Source organism: Salmo trutta, chromosome 1, assembly GCF_901001165.1.
Source record: "Salmo trutta chromosome 1, fSalTru1.1, whole genome shotgun sequence".
Lineage (NCBI taxonomy): Eukaryota > Metazoa > Chordata > Actinopteri > Salmoniformes > Salmonidae > Salmo > Salmo trutta.
This window is the reverse complement of record NC_042957.1, coordinates 65,078,057-65,095,343: the sequence shown is the minus strand read 5'-3', so window position 1 is coordinate 65,095,343 and position 17,287 is coordinate 65,078,057. Positions and strand designations below refer to the sequence as shown.

Below are 17,287 nucleotides of genomic sequence, written 5' to 3'. Positions count from 1 at the left end.
TGTCAGTGGCTGTGACGTAGGGTTCAGCCAGGAGTTCATGTAAAAATGTCAGGAGGGACAACCCAGCTTCAAGTGGTTTCATATTTCCCATCCTAGGTCACACAGGCTCAGAAAATATACTACTGTGTCCGTGGGAATAAAAGCTATCACTCAGTGCAATGCGGTGTATAACATACAGTCAGATTTAACAGGTGAACAGACAGTTTATCTTTTACATTGAAGTATGTATGCAACTACTGTAAAAAAACATGTTGAGTAGCCTAGACAATGTTTCAGAATTCAAGGGCAGACCAGCATATTTAGGTTGTGGGAAAAGTCAATGCAGAATCACACAGGTCCCATAAACAGGGGACTTTAAATCTAAGAGGTTTTTAAGTAAGAGGAAATAACTAGGAAACTATGTTGACTCAAACACTTTTGCCCAGAGGGTGAGGTGGTCTATTCCAGAATAGACACTTGTGTGTGTTTGAATTCAGCAGACTTTTACTGTAGCTGGCAGGCATAGCAGTTGAGTATGTAGCTTAAGCTCTAGTCTATGCCGGGGAATAACCTACCTGTGTGTGTTAGAGTAGGCTGTGGGTGAGGAGCTGGCCCTCTCTCTGAGCAGGCTGTCCCAGGGGTCGTCACCCTGGCCCAGCTCTCCCGTTACCCAGTCAGGCAGGCCTGCAGTGCTCTGATCCAGGCCCCGGCCACATAGAGGCTCGTCAAAGTAGATGGACTGGCAATGAGAAAAGGTGCAGAACTGGGCCAAACATAAGCAACATGGGCAGCCTACTAGCAGTATAGAACAGAAAGTATACTATTTATAGTAGCTTACATCATCAGCGCACTTTAGTACTATACCGAGGATTGTTTGTTTACCATATATGTTGGTAGAGTCTTGAGACTGCCTGACTCTGGCTTGTGGCTGAAAGGGCCCTCCAGGACCCCTCTTCTGAGCATGTGCAGGAGCAGGCGGGCGTACATGTTGCGGTTCTTGCGTCCCATCAGGCCCGAGCCGGATACACCTGGGTCACACAGCTTCTTGATCCACAGGGCACACCGCTGGCGCTCTGAGGTCAAATAGGGAGCAAGAAATTACAATCAATGTACTACTAACACATATGACAATTACAATTTATAGAACACTTGCTTTTTAGTAATACAACTCATTTTAACTGGCCTACCTGTCTTGTGGGGGAGTTTTAGGACATATGGTTTCATGTCAACCAGATGATGGTCAAACTCTGAGTCCAGTTTCTCCCATGTCTCCTCTTGTTTGTTCATAATGTCCTGCACATTGGGAATAACACACACTTAACGTGTTACTTTCGACTGGTTACTGTGTTTACATGCAAACGTGTCCACTCCGCCCTGGAGGGAATTATTTTATAAGCTATTTTATAAGCTATTGCTTCAAAAAAACACGCGCAACTAACCTACAACTTCAGAACTAGAGGTTTCAATACAAATGTAGCAAGTCTTTGCTGTTACTGTCATCAATTCGGCATCCCTGCATAGGACTAACGTTAGAAGAGTTAGCTACACAGACTGAGCCACCAAGCTCAGCTGGCTAATAACAACTGAACCGTTGCTAGACACTTCGACTTGCATCGAGAAGGTGAGGACGGCATATCTATCCTACTAGCTATCTCTCACAACTGAATCTGACATATAGCTAGTTTGCCAATAATGGTGCAGCTAGCTAAGTTAGCTTTGTTAGCTACAGTATCAATCTGGCTAGCATCAGTTCTGTTACTAACAGTAGTTCAAGCAGCACATCAAAACGACAAAGTGGCCGCGCGCTTAGTATTCACTGCTAATTTGTATTAATTTTACTCGTTAGTTAGATAATTACGATATATTACACTTCAAGCTAACATTGTACGATAATACTGGAAAAGGTAGAATTATTGGCTTGTAATTACCAGCTTCTGCAGATCTAAACGGTTCAAACTTCTGCTACACAGACTGCGTCAAACGTCACATCCTTTTTCCGTAAACAGAAAACGGGAGCGTCCTTGTTGTCATAGAAACTGTCAAAGCTGATGAAACAAGTGCTCGTGCTGTCATTCCAAAATGGTACCCTTTCTGTGCATTTGCAAGATGTTGCATTGAGTATAGAGTTAAATAGTTGTACATAATTCTGTGACGCAGACCTGCGTTTACTATGCACAGTTCTGTTTGGTTCTAGGTTAAAAAAAATATATAATCATTGGAAACAAGTAGCCTAGGCTAGGCCCATTTGTAAATAGTTTCAAATAGGACTATTTACAGGATTTGTATATATTTTTAAATGCTTTCAAATACTAATTCGTGGTTGGATTCGGCCACATTGTTTTAAAATACTGAACGACCAAAAAATGTTTTTATTTAAAATACAAATATTTAAATATGCATAAATGTAGACCTATTTGAACCCAGGTCTGCTGTGATGTTACTTTCGACTGGTTACTGTATGTTTACATGCAAACATGTACACTCCACCCCCCAGAGTACATTTTAGCATTTTCGAAAATTCCACGTAACATTCTACACTATACATAAACTCAGCAAAATAATAAACATCCTCTCCCTGTCATCTGCGTTTATTTTCAGCAAACTTAATTAACATGTGTAAATATTTGTATGAACATAAGATTCAACAACTGAGACAAACTGAACTGATATGTGACTAACAGAAATGGAATAATGTCTCCCTGAACAAACGGGGGGGTCAAAATCAAAGTTAACAGTCAGTATCTGGTGTGGCCACCAGCTGCATTAAGTACTGCAGTGTATCTCCTCCTCATGGACTGTACCAGATTTGCCAGTTCTTGCTTTGAGATGTTACCCCACTCTTCCACCAAGGCACCTGCAAGTTCCCGGACATTTCTGAGGGGAATGGCCCTAGCTCTCATCGTCCGATCCAACATGTCCCAGACGTGCTCAATGGGATTGAGATCCGGGCTCTTCGCTGGCCATGGCAGAACACTGACATTCCTGTCTTGCAGGAAATCACGCATAGAACGAGCAGTATGGCTGGTGGCATTGTCATGCTGGAGGGTCATGTCAGGATGAGCCTGCAGGAAGGGTACCACATGAGGGAGGAGGATGTCTTCCCTGTAACACACAACGTTGAGATTGCCTGCAATGACAACAAGCTCAGTCCGATGATGCTGTGACACACCGCCCCAGACCATGACGGACCCTCCACCTCCAAATCGATCCCGCTCCAGAGTACAGGCCTCGGTGTAACGCTCATTCCGTCGTCGATAAACGCGAATCCGACCATCACCCCTGGTGAGACAAAACCGCGACTCGTCAGTGAAGACCACTTTTTGCCAGTCCTGTCTGTTCCAGCGACGGTGGGTTTGTGCCCATAGGCAATGTTGTTGCCGGTGATGTCTGGTGAGGACCTGCCTTACAACAGGCCTACAAGCCCTCTGTCCAGCCTCTCTCAGCCTATTGCAGACAGTCTGAGCACTGATGGAGAGATTGTGTGTTCCTGGTGTAACTCGGGCAGTTGTTGTTGCCATCCTGTACCTGTTCCGCAGGTGTGATGTTCGGATGTATCGATCCTGTGCAGGTGTTGTTACACGTGGTCTGCCACTGCGAGGACGATCAGCTGTCCGTCCTGTCTCCCTGTAGCGCTGTCTTAGGCGTCTCACAGTACGGACATTGCAATTCATTGCCCTGGCCACATCTGCAGTCCTCATGCCTCCTTGCAGCATGCCAAAGGCACATTCGCGCAGATGAGTAGGGACCTGGGCATCTTTCTTTTGGTATTTTTAAGAGTCAGAAGAAAGGCCTCTTCCGTGTCCTAAGTTTTCAGAACTGACCGTAATTGCCTACCGTCTGTAAGCTGTTAGTGTCTTAACGACTGTTCCACAGGTGCATGGTCATTAATTGTTTATGGTTCATTGAACAAGCATGGGAAACAGTGTTTAAACCCTTTACAATGAAGATCTGTGAAGTTATTTGGATTATTACAAATTATCTTAGAAAGACAGGGTCCTGAAAAAATGATGTTTATTTTTTTGTTGAGTTTACATGATAAGCCAAAATCATGATATTAATAGCAAACATTTACATAGTCTTTTTTATTTTTGTAATGGAAATGTTTAGGCCTATTATCAATATCGTGAATTTGGCGTACTATTTATAGGGCTTGCTGGATTATTGGTTTGCGAAAGTGATTGAACGTGTTTTTTCAGTAAGCAATGCCCTTTAGTCATTAGGGTCGTTCAACTAAAGGAGTTTATTTTCTGTGCCTTTATTGTAAGTAGAAATTGGGCACCAATAATGAATGTTATATTCAATGAATATAGACCACATGGAGAATTCGATCAAACGTTTTATTTGAAAAGACTTGCTAAAAATTCAACATTTTGTCATCCCTCTGACTTCCAGGAAGGTTCTTAACCCACTTAACCCAAACGTTTCTCCAAGTTTTCACCATCATTGTAAAGCCCTATTTATTTTGTTGCTTTGATAAAGTAATTCCTGAAGAATTTGTGATTAATGATTCATTAAGGTTAAAAAATAAGTCCCTCATTTTAACGTCAACGCTTATGTAACCTGAACTCTCGTTTTTAATATGGTAAAACTATTCCCTTTTAAATATATTTTTCTAAATAAACATTTAACATCTGATAGTCAAATCATAATGTAAAAGCAGGTGGGATTGTTCTACTCTTTTGGTAATTTTCTGGTGTTGTGTAGTGGAAAACTGAGTGAGTTGAGAACATGTAAACTCTGTTACCTATAGATAGACAGGCTAGAAACGTTTTAACAATTTCATTTTCTTGTGTGAAGCATTCAATTGCTCCTCCCTCTTGCACCCAAGCTTCCATTCCCCGTCACAATAGGATTCATGGCTGATTTAAAATGAGATGATCTAACCTGTTATGGTCAAACCTATTACTTTATTTGGCACTTAATTAGGTACTTACTTTAGTCTTTTTTTACCTCTAGAGATGGGAAAAGTTTTTTTTACATTATTGAACATGTGCTCTTTATGGCAGAATGTTACAATGAGGTGAAATCCAAAGATTCTTTTCACCAAGTCGCACATCTTAAAAGGAACCGAATTGGTGGAACGACCCAGAAATCGATGTGGTGAGGTAAGGTCACGCAGCCTGTTCACGATGAAAATAAAGAAAGCGGTGTGTGCAACAGAGGTAGATTTTGGAAACAAAGAAGGTTAAACTGGGATTGTCCCAGGTACAAACATATTTGTTACCAGAAATGATATAGGTCTACCCTTTATGAGCTAGCCTAAATACAGATTATTTTCTGAGAATAGCCCATCGCTGTAATAATACGCTTCATCCACATGATGGCAATGCTGGCTTGCAATTTCCAACAGCAGCAGCTCAACACTGGATATCATATTATTGACGTCACTGAGAATGAAAAAGAAGCGCTCAGCGGTGGCTCTAGCAAAAGGGAAACCCGCTGTCCAGTGGCTATTTCGCAGTTGCGGTAGCCTATAGTATTTTAGTGCGCGTGTAGAAATACAAGTGAAGATACCTTGGAGTAAAACTAAACCGTACTACCGTGTAGCCTACTTTTTTTTCTGCAATGGCTGATTATCATCTTTTACATTATAGCGACTCAGCTGCTGTTGGGAACCGTTTCGCCCGCAAAGGTGCTCTGCGGCAGAAAAACGTGCATGAAGTCAAAAATCACAAATTTACTGCCAGGTTTTTCAAGCAACCGACATTCTGCAGTCATTGCACAGACTTCATATGGTAAGCATCAATGCTCTTGCGCACCCGTCATTGTGTGAAAGGGGATAGGAAAAGTTGGTGCGCTCTCGTCATTCCGGTCGTATTAGTGTATTTCCTTGTTTACCCTATTTGTTTTGAATTATGCAAAATAGTTGCCATATGTAAAGTGTTAAAGGGTTTTGAGGCACTTCTATTAGACTCATAATTAGCCTATTAGGCGCTTACCCTGATCAAAGTGTATAATTTGTTAATTCAAATAACTTAATTGGATGTAATAGTTATAAATGTTCAATAAATACCATGATGCGAACAGTTAATTTCACATGTGTTATTCTCGTAAAATCATATGAAGCTCGCCCGTCACCTTACAAAAACACCCTTCTGCGCGCTGATTGGCAACTAGAATTCAGCGCTCCCGAATTGGGTATGGATTTAAAAATGTTTCTTTATTTAACTAGGCAAGTCAGTTAAGAACACATATTTACAATGACGGCCTAGGAACAGTGGGTTAACTGCCTTGTTCAGGGGCAGAACGACAGATTTTTACCTTGTCAGCTCGGAGATTCGATCTAGCAACCTTTACTGTTACTGGCCCAAAGTTCTAACCACTAGGCTAACTGATGTTAATGGGCAAATTATTTTCCAACCAGGCCATACTAAACTCGCCCCATAATTACTCATCTTGCCAAGAAAGATACACCCCCTTAATCAGAGGCATGTCTAATATTTTTTGTTCTCTAAAACGTTCATTAAGTAGGCTATTAAATTGATCTTTCACGTCTTTTGAAGTCTAATTTCCCTCCTCCACACATCTTGCCATGCTCATGTCTTATAGCCTGGAAACGTCTAAACCCGCCATCTACTGTAAATGAGTACCATCAAATGATATAGCAGTAACCCTACTTCTAGCTCTGGTCCAGGGCATTAGTGTGCTTTCCTTTACTAGTTGAGGAAAGCACACTAATGCCCCCTGGACCAGAGCTACCCCACTGGGCACAATGTCAGGTAATCTAATTAGTTTACATTTGGTTGAGATGTCAACTAACGTGAATTCAAAACATTTCACGTCATTGGATTTAGGTTTAAAAAAAATAAAATGCCCTTAAGTTGACTTTTTGGAAATCCAAATTGATTCAATGTCACATTGTGTTGAAATGACATGAAAACAATGTTGACTCAACCAGTTTTTGCCCAGTGGGAACCTACTGTATGACTTACAGGTAAGACCATCTGTCCTGTCACTCACTGCTCCTTCTCACTGCTTTTCACAGGGGCTTTGGGAAACAAGGATTCCAGTGCCAAGGTAACCCAGTGTTCTGCCTGTGTACATTTTTACACGTGCACACTCATGTTAGCTTAGCATTAGGTATCCAGTTTCCATATACTGTATGATGCACTTCCTATAGTTCCAGTAACAGTTAATCACTAATATTCATACCACTGTACAGGGGACGTTGAACCTTCCACAAGCCAGTTTGGTTGATGTCAAATCCATTAGCAATCTACAAATGAAGACGCCAGCTGCTTGTTCCTTTGTGCAGTTACTGTACGTCTCAAAGCCCTGCTCAGAGTGCAACAATGTCTGCTATTCTTTGAAGAGCAGGGATACAGTCAGTGAAGGCTTCTGAATCCGCCAGCACCAAAGTACTTCCCCATAGACAACTGTTTAGACTAATGTTATGTAGTGTAGTCTAGTAGGGCTCATTGAGTGCGTTAAACTGTTCCGTCCAGACTGAGGTGATGACTGACTAGTCGCTGGCTGGAGATTTGACTGCTCTTACATGTATACTTGATGCAGTCTGTTCTCCTGAAGTGTAAACCCATCATATCATCATTCTATTCTCATTATTGTTCAGACAAGATGCTGCATCTTTCTTATAGCTTGTTGATAATCAGGTCATTATTCACTCTTCCTCAGTAACTCTTAATATCTGCCAAAAACCTTGGATGGGGCCAGTGTTCTCAAATTTACTTCAAAAGTGCAGCATGGCCACTTTTCAGGCTTCTTCCAAATATGGCATTCGTTAACAGTTTTCCACAGAAAAGTAAAACTACAGTACACTGCCTCCGTAGGTGAACTTTCACATTCTGTTTGATGAATTAATGTGCATGCAGAGCCACTTATTATGACTAAATACCAATGTATCAGTTCTCTTATTCACAGCTGGAGGCCTTTGATTAGTCATTTCTAGGCTGGTTGGAAAAGTTAGAAGGATTTACAGCAATACCCAAGTTCCCAGTACCTGAAATGTAATTGTGTGTTTGAATCTCTTGGAGTCAGATTGTAGCTATGTAGAAGGGTAAAGGAAAACTGACTGTTAGATTGTAAGAAATAGCAAATCTACATTCCCAAAATAACCATTGAATTCAGAACAGCAAAATATAATTCCATGCCAAAAGTTTGTTGGACATTTGCGCATCACCAAGGGGGATGAACGTCATGTAGAACCTATAGGATGTAGAACAACATTAGTACTAAGTAATCAAAGCAAATCACATTTGGAATGCCATACAAATTGACACTTACCTTAAAGCCCATCATTCATGCATCAATTGCCAATGTCTGTGGGGAGAAACATTTGTCAGTCATCCAAATTAGACTTCTGTACACATGTAGTTGTAACAGTACATTACCTGAGGATAGGATACTGCACTCCTTTGGATCCAGCACTTGGTCTAAGGAGAGGCTGGTTAGGCACAGGTTTACTGATAACGTGGGATACAACACTAACAGAGGGCTGGGCTGTGTCTCCTGGGGAGTAGAGGGTGTTGGAGAAAACCACTGCCTCGTTCATAGTCGTTATGGTAATGAAAAATAATGCTGGATGGAGGTATAACAGGATCATGGGAGCTGGTGGGGCCCAACACTCTGCTTGATCCATGGGGCCGGTTCTTGCTGCTCAGCAGCAGAGGGAGATGCGTTTCCTTTACCTTGCTGTCCACCAGTGGATTCTGGAGATGGGTGGATATGTCTGGGCTGCCACTCATAGGAGGTCCAACATTCTGAGAGGCCTTTGGAACCCATAAGGGCAACCCACAGGGGTATTGTTTAACAGGTCCTGCCACCTCAGTAACACTGGGTCTTGAAGTCTTCTCTGGGAGCTTCTGGTTGCTCAGGGACTGAAGGACAATAATTACAACATGCCATTAATTAGGGTATTATGCCAACTGGTAATGTAATAGTATATCAATCTGATTATAATATTCAAATTGTGATATGACAGTACACATGCTTGCACCTACCAGTCTCACTACACATGGAATGGGAGAGCCTGGAGGAGTGGAGAGACGACATCTGTCCCTCGGTGGTAACACACCAGCAGTATTCTGTAGAGTCGTTGCACTGCTTTGGGGTGTACAGGCCCTCGTTACACTGGGGTACTTAGCGCCAGGAATATTAGGGGTATTGGCTCTAGCCTGCTCACACAGGGTCAGGATAGAACGTTTAGACGTTCAGCCTCAGGTAGCTCATTAAGTTAATATAATAACGCAATCATTTAACATTACATGAGCTGATACACATTTATACATCAATATCACCATTAAATACAAAATACTATGAGTGTTGGCAATAGCCCAAAATGACAGGAAGCGTAGCAGGTGGAGTTACTTCAGTGCCACCAGAAACGTTCTTTGGTTTTGTATTCAGAACTTGAAATTCAATATTTGAATGTGTAGTGCACAAATTTAATTTATAAATTGATAACATGATTTGAAACTTAATCAAATTAAATGTTGCAGTTTAAAACTCAGTTTATTTTAATACATGTTTCTGCATGCACATTGATTACTCTTCTACTACAAGGAAAGCACATTTTTCTAAGCAAACCCAAATCTTAGGAGTTGGACTTAATGCATCAGTTATTGCGATGGTGCTTCCAGTTTAGATAGATAAATGTAGTGAAGTCTCCTTGGCAGGGCCGGTTCTATGGGGGGTGGGGGAGGGATAAGCTGGGCATGGACCCCCAGAAAGAACGCGCCCTCCCTCAGTTGTTGCCCCATAAAGTGTTATGAATTGCAGTGGCCCGGTTTTACCAATGTAGTGCCGCAAGGCCTGCCAGTAGTACAGACGGGACAGAGGCTATATGCTGGGTGCGCTCATGATCTGAAGGGGATGTAATATTTATTAATTCAAATCCGAAAATGGATTCTGATTGGGAACCTAGCCATGCAATGTAATTAAGGTACTGCCTTGACTACTTTATTTAGGAAGCTAATTTGACCCCGCACTGGGTGGGATCCAATGGACTTTCACAGAGAGCGATGTCAAGCAGCCTGCTGGCCCAACTGCCGAGGTTGAGAGCCTAGCAGCAAATTTAATATTGGCTCATCAAGAGTGACGCAAAGTAAAATCGCAACCGCTGAAAGCGAACCCCACTCAGTTCTTCAAAAGATATGGCAGGCCTTTGTCAGCAATGCCCACTGCAGTTGGCACTGAAACATTAGGGACATCACAGCAATGTGCAAACACTCTCCACCCTGAAGAACGTATTCAGTGAAGAGATGCAGCATGTTAAATCAACGAAAAGCCCAGCTGGCATTTGAGCGGGACATTTCAAGTACATTTCACCAGGAAGGAGAATGGATCAGAAAGGTCTGAGGTTAAACACAGCAACTCTAAAATGATCAGCTACAGCCTTTATGGCCCTGGCTGCCGTGCCAGAGTTAATACAATTCCCTCATGTAAACCTACTGGTTGTTCGGCAGATTTTATGCAAACTATAATTTAGGCCTTTGCTTTTTAATGCAATGCATCTTTAGATACGCGATTGTCATTGCTTACACGTGTAACCAGTGTTAAATGGCTAGCTAGTTAGTGGGGTGCGCGCTAATAGCGTTTCAAATCGGTGGTTTCACTTGCTGAGACCTTGAAGTAGTCGTTTCCCTTGCTCTGCAAGGGCCGCGGCTTTTGTGGAGCGATGAGTAAGTGTTTCGAGGGTGACTTGGTGTACAGACTGTCTGGGTCGAGCCCAGGTAGGGGCAAGGAGAGGGACAGAAGCAAAGCTGTTGCACATGGGACTAATTGCTAGATCTACAGCTTTGCGTCATTTGATGGTATAGGGACAATGACCAATGTAGCCTACTGGTTGTGCGGCGAGGTGAGCCCTGGCAGGCGCTCCTGTGGTCTGACTGTTCACCTTGTTGGTGCCGAAGTTGGCAGCTAACGCTACTTTTTCAGAGCGCTGACCGGCGATAGCCTTCTGTCCATGGCCCTGAATTAATGTTACGGTGTGCCTTTTTAATGAGGGCATCTTGGGCTACCAGTCTTCATGAGGCTCTTCAACATTGTGTACAAAATGACAGTTTCATATATGGCTGCATTTCAGATAGGCCTGGATTGTTTAAGTTGCAGTAGTATAACCAATAGTGTAGCCTACTGAAAGTAATAAGTAAACTACATTACAGTGTGCGATAATATTGACATACTTTGACAGTAGCTTATGACAATGAGTGGGCCCCTCCCCGCCTTCACACGTTGTGCTCAGAATGGACATTCTCTTAATTGGAGCCAATTCAAATTGGCTACTACCATGTATGACATTTCACAGCCATGCATATATAATATGCACCTAGTTAGAAACTCCCACAGAAAATATTTTGCACCTGGAGAAGTAGCAGCTTGGTTACAGTCATTGCATGAAATGAAATGTATGAAAAGTCGCTCTGGATAAAAGCGTCTGCTAAATGACTAAAATGTAATTGCGTAGTGTCAAGTGTGACAGCCTATAGTTGTATTTAGTGAAGTTTAAGCCATGTAGTGGGGCACATTCTCTTGTGTTATTATATAAAGCAACGGTTGTGTACGGCAATACTAAACCCAACATGTTCCATGTTTAATAAACTGAAATAACATCCCAGAAATGCATGCATATGCACAAAAAAAAGCGTCAAATTGGTTTACATCCCTGATAATCTATCCCGTGCAGCTGGGCGTCATGAGGCCCATTGTCGTGCCATTCATCCACCGCCTCATGGTTCAACATAATGCACAGCCCCATGTATCTGTACACAATTCCTGGAAGCTGAAAAGCTTCCATAGTAGCGGTATTTCACAATGTGTCCTCCCTGTACATGTTCCTGAGAGTCTTAGAGTTCAGGAATGGAGTGTTAAGATAGTATATGAGGTACTAGAGCCACATTCATAAGAACATTAAATATGCCACATTGGATTCAGGAGCCACTGTTGGTACAGCCAGCTCACCATGGTGTTTCACTGTTTCCATCTACCTTTCCTGGCAGACAAAGTACCAGAATGTTTTCAATCCAAATGCAGCCAAGTTGATTAAACTTCAGTAAGCTTGAAAACAATAAAATAACTAAGACAGCCTATAAATATTGAATTGGAATAGAATTAAGACTGAACAGTCATGAAATACAGTCAAATTTGTGCAACAAGAGAATTTACATAGAATTTCTGGTGGCACCGAAATCACTCCATACGCATGTTGCCAAGGACAAGCATACTGGCCAGGGAAACTGGAATGAGTGTAAAACAACCCTCCATAGTAGCAGTTTAAACTCCATAAAGGTAATAGTTTAAGAAACCCTGCCCTAGGCTATGGTTCAGGACCAAAGGGGGGGCCCTGGGCATGTCAAAGGTCAGTCACTACAATACATCTACACCATTCTTAAGTTTGTCATCCCATGACCATTTCTCATTTGGGGCTTAGGCCAGGGTTCTTAAACTTGAGCTTAAGAGACAAGACTAGAGGCTAAAACATTTTAAAAAACAAAATAGTACATCAGGTCAAATCAAAGTATTGTGACATTTTTCAAAATAAGTTGCTTAAATCATAATATTGTGTTAAGTCAAAATACATTTCAATTATCAAAAGAGCAGAAAACAGTACTGCCTACAAACAGCACAAAACAGAGCCAAGAGACCCTGAAAAAGCAGGGGGAAGGATTAGTAAAAGGGCCAGCACGCCTTCAACAATACAACTTATTGAAGAAAACCCATTTCTTTCCTTAGTGTCAAAGAGCCATAGCAATCAGCTCAGTTGTAGAACTCCCCAGTAGCTATGGCGTGGCAACAGACAGCTTGCTAGAGCCTTCCGGTTTTAACTGTGAGAGTGCTGCTCTCGCCTTGTATTGGCACCTTGACTCTCCTGGGTTTCAATTAGAGACAGCTGGTGGCAATCAGTTACCTTATCATTTAACATAATGACTAGAGTTGACTTGTTTTCCTATTTCAGCATGACACACAAACCTATCTGTTTTACACAATACATTCCTATCTGCACACACTTCAACATTGCACCCTCCCAAACAGATTTCAGGTTTAGCCAATCTAAACATTAGACAATATTGCCCCAATTGGGACAAATGAGCTGCATTTACACAGGCAGCCCAATTGTGATATTTTGGGTCACATTTTCATCCAAAAAATATCAGAATTGGGCTGTCTGTGTAAAGCAGCCATAGAGGGATAGACAGGGAAAGCTTGTGGTAAAGAAAATCATCAATACTATCGTACCCCATGTTGAGATAAGTCACAGAAAAAATGAAGGTGCTTGATATGGGATGAGATTACCACTGTTTTTAACATGCTTATTAGACATGACCTTTGGGCAGTTAGAAACTATACAAAACATTGTTGCGTCCTAAATAAATGTATAGGTACAAGTTTAACTACTCTAATTCAGAACAGTGTAATTCAGGGTTTTGATCAAACTGTTGTCCAAGGTTTAAAAACAGTGCAATCATTTCTGTGACTCTCAGTAACCTTCTAGTGTGATAACCATGGACTTGTCTCTGGGCAGTCTCTACCAGTGGAGGTTGCTGAGGACCGCTCATAATAATGGCTGGAACGGAGTGAATGGAATGGCATCAAACACATGTAAATCATGTGTTTGATGTATTTGATACCGTTTCACTCATTCCGCTCCAGCTGTTACCATGAACCCGTCCTCCCGAATTAAGGTGCCACCAACCTCCCATGGTCTCTATAGAGTCAGACAGGGACACTACTACTGCACAAGGGCCCAGCTGTCCACACCATGTTACCACAGTCTCTGTCAGTGTAGTGTTCCTCTCAGGACACTTGATACACCAAGCCAGGTAACTGTGTGTAGACAGAGCAACGCTGAAGGTAAAGGCTAGAGAGGGAGGGAGAGATATAAAGGGTAGGTAGAGAGCGAGATTAAGAGTACAAAAGGAGAAAGAGGTAGCAGGCAAGGTGGAGAGATTAGGATGTAAAGGCTAGGGGAGAGAATGAATGAGGGAGAGGTGAAGGAATGACAGAAGAGGAAGGAAATAGTGTGGGAGAGAGAATGAGGGGAATGGAGGGAGAGAGAATGAGGGGAATGGAGGGAGAGAGAATGAGGGGAATGGAGGGAGAGAGAATGAGAGGAATGGAGGGAGAGAGAATGAGGGGAATGGAGGGAGAGAGAATGAGAGGAATGGAGGGAGAGAGAATGAGGGAAATGGAGGGAGAGAGAATGAGGGGAAAGGAGGGAGAGAGAATGAGGGGAATGGAGGGAGAGAGAATGAGGGGAAAGGAGGGAGAGAGAGTGTGTACAGGTTCAATAGGGAGAGAGAATGGGGGGAATGGAGGGAGAGAGAATGAGGGGAATGGAGGGAGAGAGAATGAGGGGAATGGAGGGAGAGAGAATGAGGGGAAAGGAGGGAGAGAGAGTGTGTACAGGTTCAATAGGGAGAGAGAATGGGGGGAATGGAGGGAGAGAGAGTACAGGATCAGTAGGGAGAGAGAGAATGAGGGGAATGGAGGGAGAGAGAATGAGGGGAATGGAGAGAGAGAGAATGAGGGGAATGGAGGGAGAGAGAATGAGAGGAATGGAGGGAGAGAGAATGAGGGAAATGGAGGGAGAGAGAATGAGGGGAAAGGAGGGAGAGAGAATGAGGGGAATGGAGGGAGAGAGAATGAGGGGAAAGGAGGGAGAGAGAGTGTGTACAGGTTCAATAGGGAGAGAGAATGGGGGGAATGGAGGGAGAGAGAATGAGGGGAATGGAGGGAGAGAGAATGAGGGGAATGGAGGGAGAGAGAATGAGGGGAAAGGAGGGAGAGAGAGTGTGTACAGGTTCAATAGGGAGAGAGAATGGGGGGAATGGAGGGAGAGAGAGTACAGGATCAGTAGGGAGAGAGAGAATGAGGGGAATGGAGGGAGAGAGAATGAGGGGAATGGAGGGAGAGAGAATGAGGGGAATGGAGGGAGAGAGAATGAGGGGAATGGAGGGAGAGAGAATGAGGGGAATGGAGGGAGAGAGAATGAGGGGAATGGAGGGAGAGAGAATGAGGGGAAAGGAGGGAGAGAGAGTGTGTACAGGTTCAATAGGGAGAGAGAATGAGGGGAATGGAGGGAGAGAGAGTACAGGATCAGTAGGGAGAGAGAGAATGAGGGGAATGGAGGGAGAGAGAGTACAGGATCAGTAGGGAGAGAGAGAATGAGGGGAATGGAGGGAGAGAGAATGAGGGGAATGGAGGGAGAGAGAATGAGGGGAAAGGAGGGAGAGAGAATGAGGGGGATGGAGGGAGAGAGAATGAGGGGGATGGAGGGAGAGAGAGAGTGTGTACAGGTTCAGTAGGGAGAGAGAGAATGAGGGGAATTGAGAGAGAGAGAGTGTACAGGTTCAATAGGGAGAGAGAGAGTGTGTACAGGTTCAGTAGGGAGAGAGAGAGAGTGTGTACAGGTTCAATAGGGAGAGAGAGAGTGTGTACAGGTTCAGTAGGGAGAGAGAGAGAGTGTGTACAGGTTCAATAGGGAGAGAGAATGAGGGGAATTGAGGGAGAGAGAATGAGGGGAATGGAGGGAGAGAGAATGAGGGGGATGGAGGGAGAGAGAATGAGGGGAATTGAGAGAGAGAGTGTACAGGTTCAGTAGGGAGAGAGAGAATGAGGGGAATTGAGAGAGAGAGAGTACAGGTTCAGTAGGGAGAGAGAGAGTGTGTACAGGTTCAGTAGGGAGAGAGAGAGTGTGTACAGGTTCAGTAGGGAGAGAGAGAATGAGGGGAATTGAGGGAGAGAGAGTGTGTACAGGTTCAGTAGGGAGAGAGAGAATGAGGGGAATTGAGGGAGAGAGAATGAGGGGGATGGAGGGAGAGAGAATGAGGGGGATGGAGGGAGAGATAGTGTGTACAGGTTCAATAGGGAGAGAGAATGAGGGGAATTGAGGGAGAGAGAGTGTGTACAGGTTCAGTAGGGAGAGAGAGAATGAGGGGAATTGAGGGAGAGAGAGAGTGTACAGGTACATTGTAATGAAAAGAGAGCTAGTGCTGCTCCCCCCTCTCACCTCCTGAGGTCACGGTGCCTGGCCTCGGAGCCTCTGGCGTCCCTGTGCCCTTCTCATGCTAGCTCTGTCACAGCACAAGGTCACGATACAGAGTAGCGATACTCCAGGGAGCAGGTCTGAAGGCTTAATTAACTGTCAGTCCACACCGCAGGTAGTAGTACACCACCAAGCTGCACTGCCACACGATGGGCCAAGCGCTGGAGAGTCCACTGATTTATCACCAATTTACCACTATTGAAATGAAGGGGAGAGGTTTACTGTTTAGATTCACTCTATAGGACAGTGATTCATAAGGCCAGGAGTGATTCATAAGGCCAGGAGTGATTCATAAGGCCAGGAGTGATTCATAAGGCCAGGAGTGATTCATAAGGCCAGGAGTGATTCATAAGGCCAGGAGTGATTCATAAGGCCAGGGATGGTATTCTCACAGCACCTCAGAGTAGGAGTGCAGATCTAGGTTCAGGTCCTCCCTGTCCATGTAATCTTATTCAGTATAATATAAAAAGCAAAACTGATCCTACACTCTTAGAAAAAGTGGTTCCAAAAGCATTTTTTTGCAGGGAGATAGGGTTCTACCAAGAACCATTTTGATCAGAATAACCTGTTTTAGAAGACAAGGGTTATTTGTAAGGCAAAGGGTCCTACCTAGAACCTTTAACATCCTAAGAACTGTTTTTTGAAGAAAGGATTCTTTGATGATTCTTTGGGAGGCAAGAAGGTTTCTACTTAGAACCACACTCTGAGTGTACAAAACATTAAGGACACCTTCCTAATATTGAGTTGCATGGACTCTACAAGGTGTCTAAAGCGTTCCACAGGGATGCTGGCCCATTTTCACACAGTTGTGTCAAGTTGGCTGGATGTCCTTTGGGTGGTGGTCCATTCTTCATACACACAGGAAACTGTTGAGCGTGAAAAACCCACCTACTACCATACCCTGTTCAAAGGCACTTACATCTTTTGTCTTGTCCATTCACCCTGTAGACGGCACACATACACCATCCATGTCTCAATTGTTTCAATGCTTAAAAATCCTTCTTGAACCTGTCTCCTCTCCTCCCCTTCATCTACACTGATTGAAGTAGTTTAACAAGTGACATCATTAAGGGATCATGTCATGGAAAGAGCAGGTAGCAGGTGTCCTTAATGTTTTGTACACTCAGTGTGTATAATATTTCCCATCATGCTCTATTGCAGGGAGATTTTCAGGATTGTTTTTTTTTACTGTAAAATCTGTGTTTTTGTATTGGTTGGTTGATTCATTTTATGCTACACAAAGATACATAGCATACAGTTTTCTAAACTAATTCAATCTGTTAGTAATTGGATTTATTGCACCCGTTA

At 43.3% G+C, this 17,287-nt stretch overlaps 2 protein-coding genes across 2 annotated transcripts in view; one reads left to right on the top strand and one right to left on the bottom strand.

Moving 5' to 3' along the window:
* Nucleotides 1–2,009, bottom strand: part of LOC115205311 (centrosomal protein of 112 kDa) — a 183,120-nt gene extending 181,111 nt beyond the window's left edge. Inside the window, exons 1-4 of the mRNA XM_029771136.1 lie at nt 1,908–2,009; nt 1,167–1,272; nt 862–1,052; nt 555–718 (exon numbers count right to left, since the gene is read on the bottom strand). Coding sequence (XP_029626996.1) covers nt 555–718; nt 862–1,052; nt 1,167–1,266 — 455 coding nt within the window. The 5' untranslated portion in view covers nt 1,267–1,272; nt 1,908–2,009. The remainder of the gene's footprint in view (nt 1–554; nt 719–861; nt 1,053–1,166; nt 1,273–1,907) is intronic.
* A 3,246-nt stretch (nt 2,010–5,255) lies between these two features.
* Nucleotides 5,256–17,287, top strand: part of LOC115197362 (protein kinase C alpha type-like) — a 109,453-nt gene continuing 97,421 nt past the window's right edge. The window contains exons 1-2 of the mRNA XM_029758831.1: nt 5,256–5,714; nt 6,965–6,996. Coding sequence (XP_029614691.1) covers nt 5,545–5,714; nt 6,965–6,996 — 202 coding nt within the window. The 5' untranslated portion in view covers nt 5,256–5,544. The remainder of the gene's footprint in view (nt 5,715–6,964; nt 6,997–17,287) is intronic.